Below are 21531 nucleotides of genomic sequence, written 5' to 3' on the forward strand. Positions count from 1 at the left end.
AGATACTGTGCAATAACCCCCTAGAAAAGAACTGTCCTGTCACAAGTTAGGATACACAGCTGGATAAAAGCTGCCATTCCCCTATTTCCATAAATTAAATGCTTAGGCTAATGAGCTTTTATTAGGAACAAGCCTGTTTCCACTGGACTGAAAAAGAAAGCTTTAAACAATTTTAACTGAAGAGCTATCATCAGGACAATCCAGGACTGAATTTTGGATGGCCAAAGTCTCTTACGTAAAATGAACCATAAACAACTCATTATATTATGATATCATTCTGTTTATTAGATATTAAAATTGTCTACAAGTAATTATCCTAATTATCCATATCCATAATTATCCTAATTTGAAATGTAGGGAAACTGAGGAATACCAAGCATTTAAACAAGCTTAGACTCCCTATTCAATGCTGTATTCACTAGTCCTACTGCCTACTTATTTAGCAGCAGAAAATATTTACTTGGGGAAAAAATGACATTTTTCTGCTGGGGTGAACCTTCCTGAGTCAGATCCTGAACCACAAATTGAGACGGTTTTGCACGCTCTTTCTTGAGAAACAAATGACACCGCTTTCTGTTTCTTTATCAAGAAATTCGGGGCTTTTCTTCCTAGTAATATGAGATTTGTTCACATGACTTTCAAGGAAAAAGGAGTCAGACAGGAGCTACCATTAAACATCTTTTTATTGTAGTCTTTAATGTACATGCAGAATTTAAAAAAAAGTGTCAGTTATATCTGTAAGCGTATAACAACAACGTAAATGTCTTGGATCAGCAATGTATTTGGATTAGGGACTAATAACTCTAAGTGAACAGACATCTTTCAGGATATACAGTTTACATGGTAAATCAAGAAGGTTTTCTTCAGAGTGATTTTCCTCATAAAAAGATAAAATATTTCTTGTTTACAGTCTCGCTTGTTTTAATACTGAAAAAATCTATAATAGTACACTCTTCATTATGTACATAGAAAAACATAAAACTATATCCATACCAGTGTCTGTTTTAAATGCAAACAATAGTAGTTAATAGCTTTGTAATCTTTTGTGCACCCTTTCCCCTCTTCCCTCCCCCCCCAATTAAAAAATGCAGCATTTCCTAACGTTTTCAATGCTTTGGCAGAAATTGAACCGAAGGCACTCCCATGTTAGGTAAAGCAGTATGTGAAATACCAGCGCTAAATAAAAAAAGCTGTAGGTGTACCAGACAGCTCCATGCTCATCTAAGGGCCAAATCTTGCACTCTCTGAGGTCAAGAACTGGTTTGCTGGAGATCCCAACTGGAGCAGGCTCAGGCCCCAGGCTGGTTTACAATAAAGCTGATTAGCCTCACAACTATTTTTACAAATGCTTCACGCAAACCGCATGAGGATGCAGAGAGCATCTCTGAGCACAGTACTATCACGAGGGCAAAAAGCTCTTGCAGGTCACAGCATCAGAACATGTCGCAAAGGCTTTGCTTTCTAAGCCTCGCACTTTGCAACACGGCAGTTTCACACAACACCCTCCGTTTAAGACTTCCTGATGTTGCAGCTCAGCTAAAAACGAACAAACCAACCCACAAATGTGAAGGTTCTAAGCCATCTCTTGTGATGGATTAGTTTAGACTCAGCAAAGCGTCAATCCTCCTGAAAATAATCTGCGTGCCAGTGGCATGCTGAATTCTACTGACAAGGAAGCTTTGAAAGCCGACAGAGAAGTTTCTCTCAGGGGCAGCTCCTCCTTGGCCTCACGTGGCTCGTGTTTGGCACACCTTCATTTTTCTTGTAACTCAGGGTTATCTCTGGCATACCTGCGATACGTATTTATATGAATACTTTGCAAAAAAAAAAAGAAGCCGGTGAGAGAAGCACCTAACTGCTTGCTAAGGGATGTGTCATAAGTCACAGTCAGGAAAACATTTCCATAATGACCAGTTATAGTTCTCAACTGCAGTTTGCTTCTGCAATCCTAGCATAAGTTGAGAAACAACTGGATGCAAACTTCCAAGAGAGAATGAGACAGAAAGGCACTGATGGAAGCTTTTTATGCACGTGAAAAGCTTTCACGTGTCAATGTCTCCAACCTGATAAAGTGTTAGATTTTTGGGACGTATATTAGTTCAGTAATTTATTTAACTAATTTATTCATAGTGCACCATATCTGACCATGACTGTAAATAGCTGCAGTCAACTGACAATCCAACTGAAAAAGAACATTCTGCTAAAACCTGCCAGCTGGTCACGTTCATTCTGCTGCAATAGCTCTGCACTCTTTGGCCACAATAAAATGAATGGCTTTATAGTGTTGGAAAGCATTTTTGTCATTCTTCAGTATCACTGTGGATTTATCTCACAAGAAATGAAGGGTGAGATAAAAAGGCATCCAACACCACTTCAGTCTCTGAATTGAACAGCCAGCAAAATGATATGCAGCTGGCATGGAAGAATAGCCATTTAAGGTTAGTCAGAAATGCAGGCTGAAGGGGAAAAAAAAGGAAGAAAAAAAAAAAAGGCAAGTAGTCCAGTAAGAATAAACAGTAGAATAAGAAACTGAGCAAGTAATTCTTTGTTTTGGGCCAGTATATCCACCACCAGTTGCTGTATGTTGCTTTGGGAACACGAAACTGGCACCAAAACACTCCAAACAACACAAAACTCCCACCCCCTTCCTACGCTGATGGCTCTCCTTGAAGTGTCCCTCAAATCTCTTTCCGTACTGTAGCTCGGATGCTGCTGAACATTTTGCCTATGGCCTCAAACAGGGGGTCGCAGAACGTGTGGATGCAGATCGAATAGACGCGGCTAATGCACTGGATCTCAATCAGGTAGCTCCTTATGCACGGCACCACTGCCCAGATGTGCAGGAATGACAAAATGGCAAAGTAGATGCCCCAGATGAGAGCCATAGGAATGCCAAAGATAGCTGACAGTAAACGATAAAACCAGTATTTCGTTACTGTGAAGGTGGTAAAACTGGCCTTCCATATCCCATCAAAGCTGTGTGTTCCCTCCGGCTCAGCAATCACATCTTCAAAATCAATCTGCAGCAAAGAACACAAAGTCAGGTCAGTCAGATGTTTGCATCAAGGGTGGATTCCAGAAACCCTTTCCTGAAGAGCAATGGTCCCCTGCAACAGCACACCGAAGCATGTACTTCCTACATCCCAACATGATTCGACCCATTTTAACAAATCACTTAAGTCAAGAATCTTTTCAGGGACTACCTCTTTCCGCTGACTATCAGGGACCCTCGATGATTAGCTCAAAATCAGACATCTAACTTCTAGATAGAGATGAAGCGTCCACAATATATTTTCCTCATCTCCTACAGCCCTAAGGGTATGGAGTACCCTTGAAGTCTACTTAAGGGATGAACCAGGTGAACAGAATCATCATGCTTTCATTGCCTAACTTAATCATTTCACATCTTTACAAATGGAATAAATGCAGTCACTACTTCGACTTTTTATACACCTCAAGCATACATAAATAAAATGCGTTTTATGTGTCTGAATTATCCTATCTTTCCTTGTATAGCATTGCTGAATTTTGACCGTGAATAAATGGTGAGGCTAGCTATTTAAATATATACTTTGAAACAGGCATAGATAGTTGTTAATAGTCCAAAAAATAAAATGCTGCATTTAGATCTGTATCAGGCAGAGTTCCTCCGTAGTCTGAAAGGGCTCTTTCATCTTATTAAATGTAAGGATGCTCTTCATATGAGAATCATTTTGTTCTAGCCTACCCTGTTTATGTGATAACACTCTGTTCATGAAAGACATGGCCAGGCTAACGTATTAATATTTAGAAGGAACACACTTTTCCACATATTTCATAGTTTTGACTATTATTCATAAATCGTTCAAAAAGTCACCTAAGGAAGCAGTGCATTCCAACAGGCATATTTTACTGCTCTCTGTTGAAATAGTGAGCTATTCAGGAAGCTAAATTGTCATAACATTTCTATTAGAAAATTAACAGAATTGCGATGATAGTACAGCTCCATGTCACACAAACATGTTTGATACAACCCACAATACAGGATATTTAATTTATTCAGCACAACCAATTGTATAGGTACTGCATTCAACAGGAAAAAGAACATCACAACACTATTCCTTTGCAAGAAACTAAATGACTGTTTAAATCAGATGAAAGAAAAAAAGAAATTGCATTCCTGGGGCTGGATCCCGAAGTGAGATGCTGCTGCTGCTGCCGTAAGTGAAGATTTATCGGAGCAGGCTAAGTATGACATGGGCCAGCGGCCTCAGAAACTGAGGCAACAGCACCTTAGCATGCTGGAAGGAGGTGAATTGACATACACTCCATATAAATATTGCTTATACTGTAGTAAAAGGCTTACCATCACTTCTTTCAATCTAAAATATACATAAAAATTGGAAAGAACTCCCTCTCTCCTGTTGAGTCTTCAAGTACCTCCAAACAGGAGTTACCAATAAAGGGAAAAATCCTATAAAACCCCTGGACCTTGCAGTTTCTTAAACAAAAAAAGATAATTCCAAAGCAAAACAGCACAGTCTAGGCGCAATTTACTTGAAAGAGTTGAAAGGCTTGAAAGTCCTTGGGATGAAATTTCTGAATCAGCTGTGATAGAAAATATCTTGAATGCCTAATATCAAGCTGGCTTAATTCAACATATTACTGGGCCTAAACATCACTGTCTGCCAGCGCTTCTCTCTAGACATCATATAATGCAAACTACAAACCTCCTCTTTATCTGCTACTCTGAACTAGGGTCTAGTGATCTGAAAGTGATCTATGATTCTTTGGGATGGGAATTAATCATCATCATCATCACCATCACATCTAAAGGTAGCATTTGGGTTGAATTCTGTCTCCACAGAAACCATTGGCAGAGTTTGCATTGGCGGAGTACCCGATGAACACACCTCAGCGCTGCGCACTTGTCTGTAAAGGTGCGCAGAGCCAAAAGCCTGTCTGGACTTTCTGAACCCGGACAGCATAATTTTAAATAATGGAAGAGAGAGAGAGAAAATGAAAAGAGAGTTTGAATCACGGTTCTCTTCTGCAATAGTTCTATGGGTATGAAATAACCTCTGCTTGTGTAGGTAGTGCACGTCAATTTTTGGTACAAATCTTAGAAAACAGTTTCCTTGAAAACAGTGTCTAAAGACAACATAGAAAGTACACTCCATTCACTGTTGAGTGAATACAGGAAATTGGAAATTGTTTGGGCTCTGTAATTTCAGTGGGTGCAAGATTGAAGCTCTGGTGGAAACAACTCTAATTCTGGGAAAGGCATCACAGGCAACAATATGTTCTCTATTTTCATTGTGGGGTTTATTAGACATAAAAGTTCATGTTTGAGGACTAAACAACTGACAAAAAATTAGCTTTATGAAGTACATTGGCCATAAAATAATTACATTAATCAGTCATTAAAAGTTAGCTGCAGTCTGGTAAGACAGAGCAAGGAACTTTCCTGGATGTATTGTGATCTTTTTACCAAATGAAACAACTAGATGTCCTTGTATCAATCATGGGATTTTAGGACTGCATCATGAAAGAAAGAAGAAAAGGTTGTAGATGTATACATGGAGAAGTCAATAATATCTCCTGATGGTGGCATCTAATTGTTTTATACCTATTCCTGGCACCCCCAATCCCCCCAAAAGATGATTTCAAGATCTGCGTATTGTTCACTGAAATCAATCTCATTCAACTGAGTACACATGTTGGAAAAATGTATGCCTGAGTTTATGGAGCAAGTACATTTTCTTTTTGGAATACACAAGCAGCATACTTACAGTATGTGTTTCTGCAGCTATTCAAAAACAAACTTTTCATTGTAGCCTATGGCCCATGTTAGCTCGTTTTCAAAGTGAATGGGCGTTGGCTTATTATCAGCGTTTACCTTGAAATTAGATAATAAAAATATGCAGATGATGGCAAAACCCAAGATGATTACAGCAAAAAAAAGTTGCTTCTCAAAAAAAGCTGCTACATGAAGACTGCATGGTTGAGCATAGCCCTGTTACTCTAAAACTTCTGGCAATTTCTTGCATGCTTCCCACCAGTTGATGTTGTGATCCTTGGCAGAGCCAGTTTGTGCACACAGCCATCATACAGCAGTTAAGTGCACCGACGGCTATTCAGGGTCATGCCTAAAGTCTTTTTATTCAGTTCAGTTGTGGTGGAGTCTACCTTGTATTTTTTCAACTGGCTGATAAGGGAAATATTAAATCTCAGCAGCAGGAAAGCAAGTTTGCATTGAGCTCCATCAACCTTTTCATGGTTACATGTTTAATTTAGCTAAGTGGGACCCATTTTTATCAGCAAAGCATATTTTTGGAATGCAAAAAGAAACCATAGGTTAACGTGAATTTCCTAGAACTTTTAAAATAAATAGTAAGACTGGCCCGTAATTTGAGTCCTTTCAAAATAATTCATTATAATGAATGCTTCCCTGACAAATGGAAGCCAGTAAACACATTGGTTTACAAATCAAATAGTAAACTTTCTGTAATCATCATTCTCAGTAACTAATGTTTTTAGCCTGTTGTGTGCTCCAAGATATCCATGGAGTTAATCCTGGGGAGATGACAGAGGAATCATACCATATAACATTTCCAGATGGACAGTCCTGTCCTCATTCCAGGAGATGATGCTAATATTAGAACATTTATGATATATCTTTGGCCAGGATTTCCCAGCCCAAGTCATATACAGTTGTCCTAAAAGTACTCAGGAATCAATCTGTCTGTGAGATGATAATAGCGGTGTATTCATGCCACCAACAATTGTCAAGAGGTTACTTTCTTGGTGCAATTTCAACAGCTCTTGCAATGTTTCTACCAATGCTCAGAAGCTGAATAGATGGCCCTGTAGGAACCATAGCTGATGTCTCACTACCATATCTTTCCCATTTCATTATTCCTCAAGTCCCATGTTCCACATCGCTTCAGTTTGAACAAGGGAGATACCAAACTGAACTGAGAGTGAAAAGACAGAAAAACAGCCTGGCAACTCTAAAAACTCTCAGCTGAGTACAGTGTCAAAATGAAGCTGTTATCTCCCTGAAAGCCATAAGAATGTTATGAAATTACGTGCATTTCAAGAGAGTCCAGCTACGACTGGAATGCGAACCCCTGTGGTGCTGTCCAAAACCAGACTTACCCGCAGTAGTGTACAGTCTAAATAAAGATAGGCAAGGAGTTGAGGTAATCTGGGCTTTTCTACTTCTCAACTGCTAACAGATCACGTACAGATCCACTGGCTGGGACATGCTCTATTTATTTCACTGTTCAGGCAGTAGTGATAAGTCCTTACGCTGCAGGAACCGAGATATCACCCAGATTCTTCCTGCACTGAACCACTCCCATGAAAGATCCTGTTTTTAACTCATAGGGATCAGTCCTCCCCAGGCAGGAGGAATAGGTGACTGGATGCATTTTGCCTTGCTATGGGTTACATTTACATCACTCGGATTACTCACTCCTCATCCCTCCTATTACTCTCCTCTGGTTTTTAGTTCAGTAGCACTCAGTGACGGTGAGTGTCATCAGACTGATAACAGGAGTCCAACTCAACGAAGTAAAGTAAAAATAGGACTGACAGGAGAAAGAGATGTGGCCAGAAATATGATCCTAAGGAAGAAAGACACTCTGATTTCTGGAAATGAATCTAACTGGCTTGCAAGGATAAGGCCTTTTTTAGGCTATTGTTTTTGAGGCCACTTTTGCCAAAGGATCACATGCATGTAGATCTATGAAGAACTCTGTTTTAGCTACATGCTTAGGTTAGGCACAGGTCTTGTTCAGTAGATTGCATGTTCGGCGTGCAGTTTGTTCCTCCAGAGCTGTAAGGGTGTGCTGTGAAATCACAGTGAGTTATTTGCCAAGCTAATGAAAATAGAGGCACGTTCACTTGTGACAACAAGAGAAGTAAAGGAAATTTGTTTGGACCCTCTAAAGGATGCTAATAACTTGCTACAGCCTTCTGTTTCAGCCAAAGCTATTAAACACGATCAACTCCTGTTCCATGCCTACAATACACTTCCTGACTTCAGCTATTCTTTATTTCCTACTATTCAGTTTGGTAAAGCCATTTTTTACATCGCTTGAAGCTTTTGTCTGATTCTGCTATGAGAATTACCACAGCTTCTTTTGCTCTGCATAATGTTTATTAAACTTTTATCAGGAAATTAAGGAACCTGCTTTGATTCTAAAAGAGATTTATTTACAAGAAAGGGAAATGGTATTAGGAATTTGTCTTCTTTTTTCGAAGTCTGTTTAAAGAAAAAAACTATTAATTAAAAAAGCTTAGCAGTGTGAAGTTACTGTTTTTTCTAAAAAAATCCCAACTGACCCAAGGATTTATGCTTTATAGATGAAAATAGTTGACCTGTTGACCTTGCCACTTTAGTCCCTATGTATCAAAACCTGTCAGGCTGGCAAGGTGTGTTAAATACAAACCTCACATTGTCTACTTGCCAGTTGCACTTCTCAAAAGTTTGTTCTTTGAGGTACATAATATCCATTACATAGAAAAATTTACTGTGCTGGGTCTATCAGAAAAAAATTATTAAGGCCATCAGCATTTTATGGGGACTTTGACCTAATCTACATTTCTGTGATTGTAACTATAATTATTCAAATTCTCGTGTGGGGCAGCTGTGTGCTGCTACTGCGCTCACAGCATGCAGTTTGCATAGACAGGCACCACCACTACTCCACTGAGGAGGAACCCAAACAAGCGCTGAGGATGCCTACATTTTTGCATGCCATCAACATCTTTTGGAGTCAGTGCAAGGATGCTCAGATCCTTACCAGATCTCTCCTGATTGATCACTAATACCTCCAATCAGGCAAACCACTTAAATATGTGCACAACCTGAAAAATGTGAACTGTCCCACTAATGTTAATACGCTTACATGCTCTGACAGACCAGGGCTATAGTCAAGTCTGAATGCATATTTATACAAGAAAGAGTCACAAGCTAGTTTTCTTTGAATTTTTAGCACAGAGTATGGAAACTGTGCTGGTTTTAAACAGGTTTTTCCCTGATACCAAGACTGTAAGTACAATATTGTTTCACCATATTATATTGTGTCCCTGTAAGACTTGAACAGACATTTTTTTCTGTTGTGATAAATGCAATTTGTAAAATTTCCCAATGCATTCAATGTCCTTTAAAGAAACATTCAACAAAAAACAATGTATAAAAGATCACAAAATGACAAGCCATTCTGTGGCATGAGTCACATTTGGGAGGTGATGTTCAGGACAAGCACAGCACTGAGAACTTTGGAGCAGCCTGTGGCGTGTGTTATTAAAAATAAGAAAATGCATGAGCATATGAGATCATTATTAGTTTTTGTACTTCCACATACTATTTGGAACTTAAAAATTGCCAGTTACAGCGCTTGGAGAACAAAGACATCACAGCAGCGGAAAAAAAAGTTAAGCAATAAGCTCACAACCATTCTGTTAAATCAGTGATAATCAGCTAAACATCTAAATGTCTCCTTGACCCTTTGAAATATCATGTTTCCACATCTGCTGATGCTTGTCTTCCTGACCACTGCCACAGTTTATCAGAAAATGATGAAAAAGCTCGTAAGGTTGTTTCTACTGAATCCAAGGGAAAGAGCATGGGAGGTGTTGGGACTTACAGGAGTAAAGCTGCTCTTCTCCCTTCCCTCACCACCCAGACACCAGAGACTCTTCACCCTTTTAAGAGCACTGTGTAATCTCCATCTGGCAAATGTTTACCTGCAGTTATGTAGAGAAGCTGGTACTTTGTTCCTGAAAACACAGAGCTTCATGATGCCTAGATGTTCCACTTCCTCACTAATCACTGTTTTCAACTGCAAACAGTAGGTGCCACCAGGTGTGTAGTAAAGGCAAAACTCATTCTATTCCAGAGTACCTATATAAGCCTCAGGCTATAGCATGTGTGACTGCAAAACATGAACATCCAGCAGTGTTCAGAGAAGGGGTAAGTTCCATCAGAAGACAAGAAATCACCTTGACTCTTGGTATGGTGGCAAGCATCTAACAAGGGAACCCCAAGAGTCATCAAGTCAGCAAAGGGTGCAGCAAGATTAGGCTCTGCCTGTCAACTTTAAACTCTGCCTTCAGAGCACACTGCTCTTCTGGGGACTGGCCAGATCAGCGGGCACAACACTCACTCCTTTGCACAAAAAAAAAAGATGCCATGAGTGCAGATAGCTAGGACCATAGTCTTTGGGTAAGGCTGGTTAAGTGCAGAAAAATGACAAGTAATTTCAAAGTGAATGAAACCCTGAACAAGCAAGCAGAACTGTTCCACCCCAGTTACTTATTCAAACTGACCAACAAATTTGCCTTACATTCCCTGCCTCCCTGTGCCTGCTTTCCATAATATGGCAAGAGAAGTGTTCTGCTGGCAGATCTCTTAATGAAAATAGCGAATCTTTCCTGAGTACTATAGAGTACAGCAGAAAAGCAAACAATGCTTTAACAAACAAGGATATTCATGTTGGAAAGTGGAGTTGAAGGACCACACTTTTCTAGCCAGAGAAGAAAACCAGTCCAGTCAGGAGTGACACCTACTGCACACAAAACAAATATTCAAACGGATTATGAAAAATTTTAAATAATGTCATAACTTAGAAAAAGGTCGTGACTGCAGATCACCATTTGACAAACTGAAAATCAATGAAAATAGCCAAAAAATTATTTGCTACTAATTACTGAGAGAACAACCTCCTGCTCCCTGTCCATGCTGTATTACTGATTACATACCAGAAAAGCCCTGGTGATGGGCTTTGTTTTATCAGATGGGCAGGGTCATCAAAATCTGCGGAAGTACTCGTGAGAAAAATGCGGCTGATGCCAATGGGTCAGCAGTGTAGCAACCAGCCATTCTCCAGAGATCTCTTCCTGAAGCACTTGCCTGTCCTGTCTCAATATAGTCCAGCAGAAGGGAAGACTCGCAGCTTCAAGGAGACATCTGCACTCCTCTGAAACACAGCAAAACTTCCTGTGCAGGTGGGGATGTCATGTCAGCCAGTTCCTTGGAAAATACGTTGATGTTGTCGGAGTAAGCAGTCAGAAAGTCAAGTGGCTATTTTCCTCCCTGGAAACTGGGCTGCTGGGAGGTTATTGCAGTTTTCCCAAAGAGAAACTCTTAAGAAGCTTTCTTCATTTTATTGTTTGTTTCATGTTCCACAGTTCCTTGTTTGATACAGCTATTTTAGCAAAGAACTCTAATACATCTGTGTGTACGTACATTCACATATGTCTGTCCATCTGTATGTTTAAAGAGGTATGTTCATCAAAATGAGCACCAGGGTGAAGTTTTGACTACACTAAAGATAATGGGAATTCTTTTATTGATGCCAGTGCGGTCTGGAGTTAACCAGGATCCAGAAATATTAATAAAAGACATTCCGTAAACATATTTTGTATTGTGTTTTATATTATATTTTATACATATAATACAAATATATTATATTTATATTCTATTATTATATTGCCCTCAATGCAGGTTTACAAACCTGCTATTAAGGTAATAAACTGCTATTAAGTACAATTTTTTCAAACTTGTTCAAACTTCATCCCTCCTAAATTTAGGCACTAATGGGAAATGGAAATATGGTGACCTTAGACTCTTTAGTAGTGCGTGGAGAGAGAGAGGCACCTTTGGAGGGTGCTTTAGATCTGGAAACCACTTTTTTCTCTTTATCATTCGCAAAGGGAGTTTAAGGAGAGGAGACTTTTACCTAGGTATACCACCCACAAACACATTCCTGTTAACTGCTGCAAATCTGTATAACTTGTTCTCACCTTTTCCCTCATTTCTACCTGAATATGCTTATTGCTGAGAAGTGAGCATGCAGCGATGCCCAGCTGCCTCCCTGTTCCTTTAAAAAAATTGCCTCTGCATTTCTCCTGTTAGAAGGTTGTCTTTCTTATGGACGATCTTAAGTTACTGATCCTTAAATATGAGGTAACTATTTCTTTAGTATTTCATAAAAATTAAGGTATCATTAGTCTACAGTTCTGGTCTTGTCATAAACTGCACTAGAACAGTGATATATGAACTTGGACTTCATAAAACAACATAAGACATTATGGCTGAGGTCTACAGGAGATATTAACCTGATCTTGAGGGAAAACTGGTGGGTTTTTTGTAGCAGTTGTTTGAATTCTGAGAAGGGATTTCAAAGTTGACAGAGGAAGTGTTGCAATCCGTTTGTGAGAATCCCTTAGGCTTTTTTGGAACTCCGAGTATAAATTCAGCACAGCAGGAGTTTGGACAGGGAATGTGATGCTTTCACCTTCAGCTGTGAGAGTGTCTTCTCACTTCTTATCTATGAAGCCAAATTTATCAGTTCCCATTTATTTGAAAATAAAGTACATGGGCCAGATAAATAGAAGACTATGGACAAACCCCATCTTGTACAGCCCCACTAACATCTATAGCACAGCTCCTTGAGTATCTTGAATAAAATCGGGTGCAAGTTTTATCAATTAATATGCTCATTAGAGTGGGGAAAATGGTATTGAAACTTTTTGTCCTTTTGAATGCTAATCTGATGACATAATTTCTAACAAGAATGATATTGCATAAAATTCAAAGTTTGTTTTGAACCTGTCAAAAGACATTTTGATAAGAAATCTGCCAGAAAAATATAAAGGGACTAACAGAGTTAAACCTGCCTCCCTAATAAATCAAATTAAATTAAGTGGCGTAACTTCTCTTTCATCTTCAAAATAATAAATCCTTTTTAGTCCAAGATGGGTTTTATTACTGTCATTTGTCTGGAAAAGAAAAGAGGGACAGTAGTTCTGGATCAAAAAGCTCAAAAAATCAATTGCCGATGTAGATTTCATCCCGCTGTCTGTCAAGGGTATTTGAGAGCTGTGGGAAATACGAACTTATCTTAGTTTAGAACTATATCACTCTTCAGTTTTCCAGAGATCACAAGTTTTACGGAATCATCCAAGTTCATTTGTATTTTCTTCCCTCTGTTGCCTAAAATACAATAAAGATCAAATTCTCACTGGGGACCTCATGGGCAGACCACTCTGCTATACACATTTATCCCTCTTCCCCCTCAAGAGTTTGGGATTCCCATAATGGGCTAAAAATTCTAAAATTAATTCAAATTGTTCTTAAAATTTTCTAACATATAATCTGAATGCTGTTGAATTTATCAGAAACAAAAAGTATTTGTCTTCTCTGAATCTGAGATAGTGTCCAATAAATTCTAACAAAAAGAACACCCATGCAGAATTGTTGGCTCTGTCCCCATGGCCATCAAATGAACATTTTCCTATGGAGTTATGAGTCATGATCATCATGCTAAGCAAGAACACAGTGCATAAGGCTTTAATAATACTATGAGCTTAAACACAAACACATTTTTTTGAGAAAGGCGCTTTCATGCCATTACTATCTATAATCTTATGGACATTCAGAAATTCCATGTCTGGGAACTCCTAAGTAATGTGCAAGAAAATTGTTTTTCGGAAGTCTAAAACCTTGCTCAGTCCTCGTATAAACTGGCATTCATAATGACTCGAGTTTTTAATATCTCACTCCTAGACTAGCCTTGGAAGAAATATTTGAAACAGAATTGTATCATGTGGGTAGCCAAAGTAAAGCATTTGAGTATTCTTGCATTTTAAGTCTAAACCCCACAGCTGGACGTTAATATGACACAAAGTTTCAGAATCATTTCATTTAAACGCAGTTATGTAAAAGTAAGGTGTCATGTCTAAGCTACGTGTATTGTCAATGGGGAGAAACAGCCTTTGAGAGCTCTGCTCGTCCCGTCCTATGGTTGGGCCTAAACTCCGTGATGTGAACGTGCCTCCGGAGGCATCTAACAACTTCTGTCACTGTCCACAGCAAGAGCCCGGATGACGAGCTTGGATTAGAACATACACACACACATTTATAGTTACATATTTATACTGATGTATTTAAACTTACATATTTATCTGTTTTCTCAGGACTTATAACAACATCTGAAAAGAGAGAAAGGCGGTCTGCGTTAAATTTCACTTAATTCCTTGTTTCAGAAAAAGCACCTGACTGAGCTCTGCTTTTCTTCTCGTTTTACTGTGTTGAAGAGCAGAGCCCTGTTCCTCCCAGGTCGATGCCTGCTGTCGCATCAGAGTGACAGCCCTCAACGCCTCAGCCCTCCCACCCGAAAAGAGCAGGGGTCGACGCCTGCTTTCCTTCCAGGAGGTTCTCAGGTGTGGAGATGGGAGGTGCTCTGCCTACTCATCTCTCTGTGCATCTTACACCATGCTGAGTGCAACAGGGAGGGACCGTAATTGTGAAGGATTAAATAAAATGGCAAACTGCTTTTTAAAAAACTTCTCTTTTTATTAGAAAGCGGCAGTAATTGTAAATCGCTTTAAAATGGCTGAGTAATACTTTCCTCCCTAATGTCTACATAAGGGTGTTATGGTATTTGTCAACATCTGACTAAAAATTCCAGACTTTTTCTTGCAGTGAGCTGAACTGCCCTTAACTGCATTAGCTTTAAGTGGAAGGCATGAATACATAACTGTTTAAAACTTGGTATAAAAGCTCTGCATCCTTACATCTGTAGCCAAGTACTGGCATTTTTTTTGCCAGAGAGAAAAGGACTCTTACGCAACAAACAGCAGATAGACACCACTTGTTTAAAACAAAATAATAATTATGTTCTGGATGGTAGACCAGGCACAGGCCTTTCTTCCTGGCACACCACCATAGGAAAAAACTGTAATCTGGCCGCAGATGTGACTGCACAGTTGGTCCTCGCTAGTCCCAAAGGAGTAGACTTTGCAGGGTTGGCTGCAAGGTCCATCCCATCCTGAGCAAGGAGCAAGAAAGTACTGAGAAGTGCAACCTGCAGGGACACTGTTTCCCTCCTCTGCTTCTTCCAAATTAAGTAAACTTTGTGCAGACTTGACCACAGATACTTTGAGAAACTTTGAGCTCCAAAGAGTTGGAAGGCTATAATTTAGCCATACTCTGGAAAACACAAATATTGTGTTGGGAAACAGGAAGAGCAAAGGCTGAACTTCAGGCACGTTCATGTGAGTCCTGGGTCATCGGGGAATGAATGAGAGAAAAAAAAAGATCATCTTTCTATCCTGTTTGTTGCGTCTCATCACACATAAATAGAAAGTGTGGGACACAAGTCCAAGAGTAGAATCGTCCAGTGAAGGACATATGAAATAGATACAACTGTGAGGCAAAACAGCTGTATCATCACCAGCATGACTCCTGGAGAGCTCCCAGGTGTGGAGAGGCTGTTTCTCCCTTGCTAGATTCCCTCCTTGCCTCCTGCATGACTAGCCAACTTCACAAGCCAGCAGCTGAAGGAATGGGACCACCGTTGCATGTTCTCCGCCTGCCAAGGTGACACATGAGGGCAGTCGTATGAAGAAGGAACTCCTTCCTTTCTGCTCCCTGCTGAAGGAATTGGAACAGGAAGGAAATTCTGGTGATTTTACTAGATCGTGCTTCCTCCAGCACAGAGCTGCCAACTCTGTTGTCTGTGGACCTCTGGTTGGGTAAGGCTTCATTTCCATCCCTCTCTGAACAGAAATACAGTCATTCACCCCACTTTTCTGGAAACCTCCCAGCACTTAGCTTCCACTTGGTAGCTAATTTGAAGATAAACCATAAGCAAAGTCGAGGTCACCAATAACTTTGGTATAAAGCTGCTCCATGTGTCTAGTTTTTGTAAAAGGATTTGGACTGGGTCTCTCCCTCTTGCCTGGACCCCTACCCTATTGCTGCCTGCACCATGTATCTGCTGCAGAGGAAGCTGTGCAGGTGCTTTGTGTTGCACAAGGGAATGTCTCCTGCTTCTCACAAGCAAGGGTTATTTTTAAAATGTTCTATGGGAAGTATTTGAATGCAGACAACACTGAGGCCTTTTAGAGAGCTGCTTACAGAGCAGATTCCTCGTTGTCTGTCTAATCATTTCTGTTTCATGGCTGACTGATTTGTCCCCAGTTTCCATGCTATTGTGCCTCATAGTCAAGTGGCAAGAAATACATTGAATGCTGGGTAAAAAGCAGAAGGTTCTGAATCTAGAAAAATGCAACAGCTATAAACAAAACTGAGCTAAGCCTGAACCATGCTTCTGGCTTACGATACCACCGAACAATTTTTTTTCTCTGTCTTTCAGTACCTGACTGAGACTGGAGATTCCTTCTGTTATACAAGTGTATTTTTTACACTCTGCCTGGATGATTTACAACTGAAGTAAAGGCAGATACATGACAGAAGGGGACCACAAACTGATAGCTAAGGCAGTAACTGAATCCGTGTATCCTCACCCCAATCCGAGCCCGTCCCTTAGGTACTGGGTTTGAACTTTATGGCTACTTCTAAGAAGCTGAACCTGAAAGTAGTGTCCAAATAAACTCAAATTGTGGCAAAATTCTTCGCTCTACTTTTCAAGTCGGACTCATCCATGAAATACTTATAAAAATCAAAGCAATTCTTATTTATCCTTGTAACAAGACAGAAAAATGTTTCTTTACGATGCCCACATATTTTACAAATGCTGCTGGTTTTATGATGCAAAATGGATCCTGTCTGGTTAACACCAAATCCATTTTGATACATTCCTGTGTCTCGATGTGACTACATGTACTACCAGGAGCTCACTTGCTGACACACCGGCAGTACTGGTATTCTGGCTGTTTGCTGGTTTTCAATGAATGTGTTGGTCTACAATTATTTCTAAGAGACAAACTGAAAAGCTTGTTTTTTCCATTCCTATAATTCTTACTTTTCAACTTTCTTTTGGATGATTGAACCTAACAAACTTTCTTAATCATTGCCCCTGTGGGAGGCAGAGAGGGCAGGATGGACTTTGTACGCTTCAGTTTCTTTTAAGTCCATTAGGAGTTTTTTCCATCAGTGGTCTCCCTCTTTTCCCAGCGGGACCTTTCTTTCCCTAGCTAAGTTTGTGGATACCCGGATTCCAACTTGCTTGGGGGCTATGACTCATCCTCAGAAGGTTTGGTTGCTTTGGGGACTTCTTCTGTTGATGTACGCAATAAGCCATGATGCAGTCTTATTCTTACGCTCTTGCATTCCCTGTCTGTGCAGCTGTTCCTCCGTGAGTAGAAGAAAAAAGAATTGCTCTCTCCTTTTTAACATCAACCATTTTAATGGGAGTTTTGTGCCATTAGGTACACAAATGATTTTTTCTAAACAAACAACAACTTTGTCTTTTCTTTCTAGATCGCAAAGCTGACAACGGCTCCTTAAAGATATAGCCTGCTCTGAGGGATAATTCTTAGCGTTGATCCAGCACTATGGCTAGTCATATTAATCACCTTCAAATTGTGTTGAAGTCAGTAGAATTTGAGGTTACTTGGGACCGTGCTGTATTGTCTGCACGTAGCATGAATCATTTTACTGACATACGTTCAGGAACCAGAGTCCAACCTTTCGATTCTCTGTAAACAATGTGATTATTTCTCTTTTTCAATAATGGGTCTTCCTGACCAACAAACATGGTGAACTGCACACACTTGGACTCTGCTGGACACTAAATAAGCCAGTTAGTGGCTTAGCCACCCACTACGGCTGCGCAACTCCTCTTTTTCCTAGGTTCTGACAAGCCCAGATGACAGCATCCTCAATCCTCACATGCACAGTATAAAAGTTGTCTGCTAAAGAATGATAATTTCCAACCAAAATGACTTCAAGCAAAAATCTCCATCGACCCTGATCTGTCAAAACGGTCAAACTCTAAATTAAAAACACGGACAAGAAAGTCTAGACAAGGGCACAGTTAGATTTTCCTAGCTGATTTCCATTTATCATCTCTTGAGGGAGAGAAAAACAGCAAGGAAAACCAAACAAACGAAGGAAACAAATCCAAACGTCCACCAGGACCTCTGATTTTGCACCCGCTTGGCTTGGGGAGGGTGATGTGTCCCGCAGGCCGTGCCCAGCAGCGCAGCTAGCTCGGACTGCGCTGGTTCGGTGCCACCGCCCCGGCCTGCCTCTATACGCGCCCGAGGGAAGGAAAATCCCTCTGCCGGTGTTACATAAGGTCATGCAACATTTTCCCCCGCTCCGCCGGTCCCGGGCGGGACGTCCCGGCAGCAGGGCTGACCCGCCGGCACACGGCTGCAGGAGCCCCGCGCCGGGGCGGCCCTTGTCCCGGAGGGCTGCCGCAAGCCCCCGCCGCGGCGGGACGCAGCCCCGCAGGGCCCCGGCCCGGTGCGGCGCCGGCGGGGAGAGCACGGGCAGCCCGCGGGAGGATGCAGCCCCCCCCCGCCGCAGCGCGACCCGCCTCTGCAAGGAGCTCCAGCGGGTTGCCCTGGCCCGCTGCCCGCCTCTCTCCCGTACCCTCTCCCTTTTCTTTAGAGAAAAAAAAGCTAAATAAATTACGAACACCCCCCTGGCCCCTTCCCTCTCGCAGCAGGTGGAGGGAAGCGGCTGGCGCGCTGCTGTCGCCCCGGCAGTGCCCGCGCACACTGCCTCGGCAGGGCAGGCAGCCGCCCGGAGCTGGCGTCGCCCCTCGCCCCGTCCCGCCTCGGCCCCCTCACCTTGACCACGTCGTCGTTGAGGTGCTTGGGGTCTCGGTTGACCAGGTCGATCTCTTTGGTGTGCACGTCGTGCACCGCCTTTTCGCTCAGCTCATCTGCCATCATCTTGTTGTTGGGCTTGTAGATGTTGCCCTGCTCCCTGACGGGCGCCGCGTACAGAAAGCCCTGCGGAGAGGGCGAGGGAGAGCGGGCGGGAGGGGAGAGCCGAACCGAGCCGAGCCGAGCCGAGGAGGGCAGGGCAGGGCAGGGCAGGGCTGGGCTGGGCTGGGCTGGGCAGCGCCGCGCCGCGCCGCGGAGGAGGGCGGGCTGGAGGAGGCGGCCCCGGGTCCCGCGGGGTGCGCGGAGCGGCGGGAGCCTCGCTGCGGGGCGGCTCTCGCCCCGGCTATTTAACCGCGGCCGCGGGGCGCACACCACACCCCCGCGGTACCAGGCACGGCGCTGGCTCCCGCTCCGGCTCCCGCCGCCAGGCGTCCCCGGCCCCGCGCCCCGCCGCGCCCCACACGTCCCGCACTGCCCGCGCCCGGCCCTGGCCCCGGCCCCGGCCCCGCTCCCGCTCCCGCTCCCCGCGGCTTTGCCCCAGGGCGCAGCGCAGCCCCCCCTAAGCAGGCGGGGCGCAGCCGCGGCACCCACGGGCAGCGCGGGGAGCGGCCAGGGCTCCCCGCGCAGCCCCCTCCCCATACCGCCCTCCCCACGCTGCCCTCGCCATACTACCCTCCCCACGCTACCCTCGCCATACCGCCTTCGCCGCGCGGACCGGAGCACGGCGCCCTCACCGTACTGTCCCCGGTATGCCGCCCTCACTAGACCGCCCTCCCCGCACGGCCACCACCGTGCCCCCTTCACCCCGGCGCCCTGGCCGTAGCGCCCTCCGTATACCGTACGGCCGCCACCGCAGCGCCGCCGCCGCGGCCCCAGCCCGGCCGCAGGGGACGAGCGCCCCGGGTCACCCTGCCCCGCTGTCCCCGGCCGCAGGTGCTCGCTCGTCCGCCCTCCCCTCCCCGCCGGGCGCCGCCGAGCTGCCCCCGCGCCCCGCTCCTCTGCTGGGCCGGGGCGCTGCAGCGGGCGGGGAGCGCGGGGGGCCGAGCCGCGGCAGGTACTGGGCGCCGGACGGGAGGGCGGCGGGGCAGCCAGCGGGGCGCCCGCAGCGTCCCGGCTCCGTCCCCCCGGCGGTCCTACCTCCGAGTCTACGTATTTGGTACTGGACATGCTGCCCCGGGCTGGCTGGCGGCTCTGCCGCGGGTTTCTCTGCGCTATAACGTGTAGGAGCGGAGGCAGGAGGATCCCGCTCTGCGGAGCGGCCGGCCGGGGGGAGGTAGCTGGGAGGGAGACGGCTGGCCGCCGGCCAGGGGCTGCTCCCTGCCTGTGGCTGGGGTGGATGACAAGCCGCGGTAGGGCCCGGCATATCGCAACGCGGCTGGGAGCCGCCGGGGGTGGGAGGGGAAAGCAGCCCTGCTCCGGCAACCTGGGAGCGGGCGGAGCCGGTCCGGGATGCTTGGGCCACGCCGCGCGGGGACAGAGGCACGAGAGGGACAGGGACTCGAGAGGGACCGGGTCCCCTCCGCGCTGCCCTCCCTGCCCCGGCCGCCCGCGACCCCCGGCAGCAGGTCGGCGGGGGGCGACGGTGCCTGCGAGCGGCAGAGCCGCCCGGGGGGGGGGGGGGGGGAGGAGGGAGGGCAAGGGGGGGCAAGGAAGAAGTGAGGAGATGGAAAACTTTAGTTGTGTTTCACGTCCAGAGCGAGCGAGGCGTTCGTAGGGCTCCCTCCCCCCCGGCATTGACAATAGTTTACACATAGTCGTCGCTGCCCCAGGAACAATTGTGGAAACTTGAACATCCTTGGGATGAAGAAAAAGAGATTTTCTCAACTGGTTCATCTCAAAACTATGCAAATGTTTAACAGTCCTGCACTTTAACTGTGCTATATTTTTCCCGGGAGGAGACTGACCATGCGCGTCTGTCATGCATATTGACCACTGGGATTTACTTTTAAAGAGGCATGGTGGGACGCTGACATTTTACTGTGCTCTGTTCTCAAGGTCCTTTGTAAGCTCAGGGGCACATGTTGGTGTAAAAGCTATAAGGATTCATCACTGTATTCGTTTATTCATCACGTTAGGGTTGCAATGGCAACATCTATAAACTGAGTTATATTTTGCCTTTTTTTTTTTTTTTGGCGTTTGCAGCCATCAGTTTTCTGTTAGGGAATCAGACCACGGTGAAAGATTTATAACATTAACGGAAAAATAGTGACCTTAGTGTTACGCCATTTAGCACATATTGCAGCAACAGAAGTAGAAAATTCTTAACTGCGGTATATTTGGCTTTGGCAAGTCAACAGAGAAATGACCTTGAAAAAGCCACTGGTTAAGATGGATGTAGGCTCCACAGATGTAAATAACTGCACCTGTTGAAAATGTGGTCCACATGGACATGTATTACTGATATGGTCATCAGTTTGCAGTGAACTTACTTTAAGAGTTTATGTTGCTCATAAACTTTAGAACAAATGCTTTGGATGGATGTTTTCCAACTTTCCAAGTTAGTTGTAATTTTTAAAAGAAACTCTTTTACTGATGCAATAATTCACTTAGGCCATCATTAAAATATCTTTGTCTGTCCAAGCATTTCAGTGTGTGCATAGGGTCAAATGGGTGGACTGAAGGACATAGTCTCTGCAATTTTTCAACCCATCTGAAAAAACCCCCACAAGACAGTTCTTTGTTTTCATACTTCAGAAAGTTTTTCAATTAGTCAGCTGCCTGCACATAAATCAGAAGATTTTGACCCATCATTCAGTACTCCTGCATATCTCAAGGATGACTAAAAAACCAAAGATATACTTGTTAATTTGAAATGCTGAGTTGGTCCTGGAGTGGTTTCTGCAGAACCACATCCCCCTTTAAAAGAAATCTCTGAATCACGCAACACTGCTGCAGCTAGAAGAATATTGGAAGCTGGTGGAATTTATCAACTTTATGAGATGAATCCCGGAA

The 21531-nt window shown here is 43.8% G+C and overlaps 1 protein-coding gene across 1 annotated transcript; it reads right to left on the reverse strand.

The window, feature by feature from the left end:
- Positions 1-1078: 1078 nt before the first annotated feature.
- On the reverse strand, positions 1079-19865 carry CAV1 (caveolin 1). Its single transcript, XM_059816136.1, has 3 exons — positions 19717-19865; positions 18541-18705; positions 1079-3020 (listed from the first exon to the last, which is right to left on the reverse strand). The coding sequence occupies exons 1-3, from the start codon at positions 19744-19746 to the stop codon at positions 2679-2681; spliced, it is 537 nt and encodes a 178-aa protein (XP_059672119.1). The 5' UTR covers positions 19747-19865; the 3' UTR covers positions 1079-2678.
- Between the last annotated feature and the right edge of the window lie 1666 nt (positions 19866-21531).

This window comes from Gavia stellata, chromosome 4 (genome assembly GCF_030936135.1).
Source record: "Gavia stellata isolate bGavSte3 chromosome 4, bGavSte3.hap2, whole genome shotgun sequence".
Classification (NCBI taxonomy): domain Eukaryota; kingdom Metazoa; phylum Chordata; class Aves; order Gaviiformes; family Gaviidae; genus Gavia; species Gavia stellata.

Coding starts and splice junctions, on each gene's coding strand:
- CAV1 (XM_059816136.1), bottom strand. CDS start 19,746: ATGTCCAGTACCAAATACGTAGACTCGGAG. Junction 18,706..19,716: donor CCAAATACGTAGACTCGGAG/GTAGGACCGCCG, acceptor CCCTCTCCGCAG/GGCTTTCTGTACGCGGCGCC. Junction 3,021..18,540: donor TCAACGACGACGTGGTCAAG/GTGAGGGGGCCG, acceptor TCTTTGCTGCAG/ATTGATTTTGAAGATGTGAT.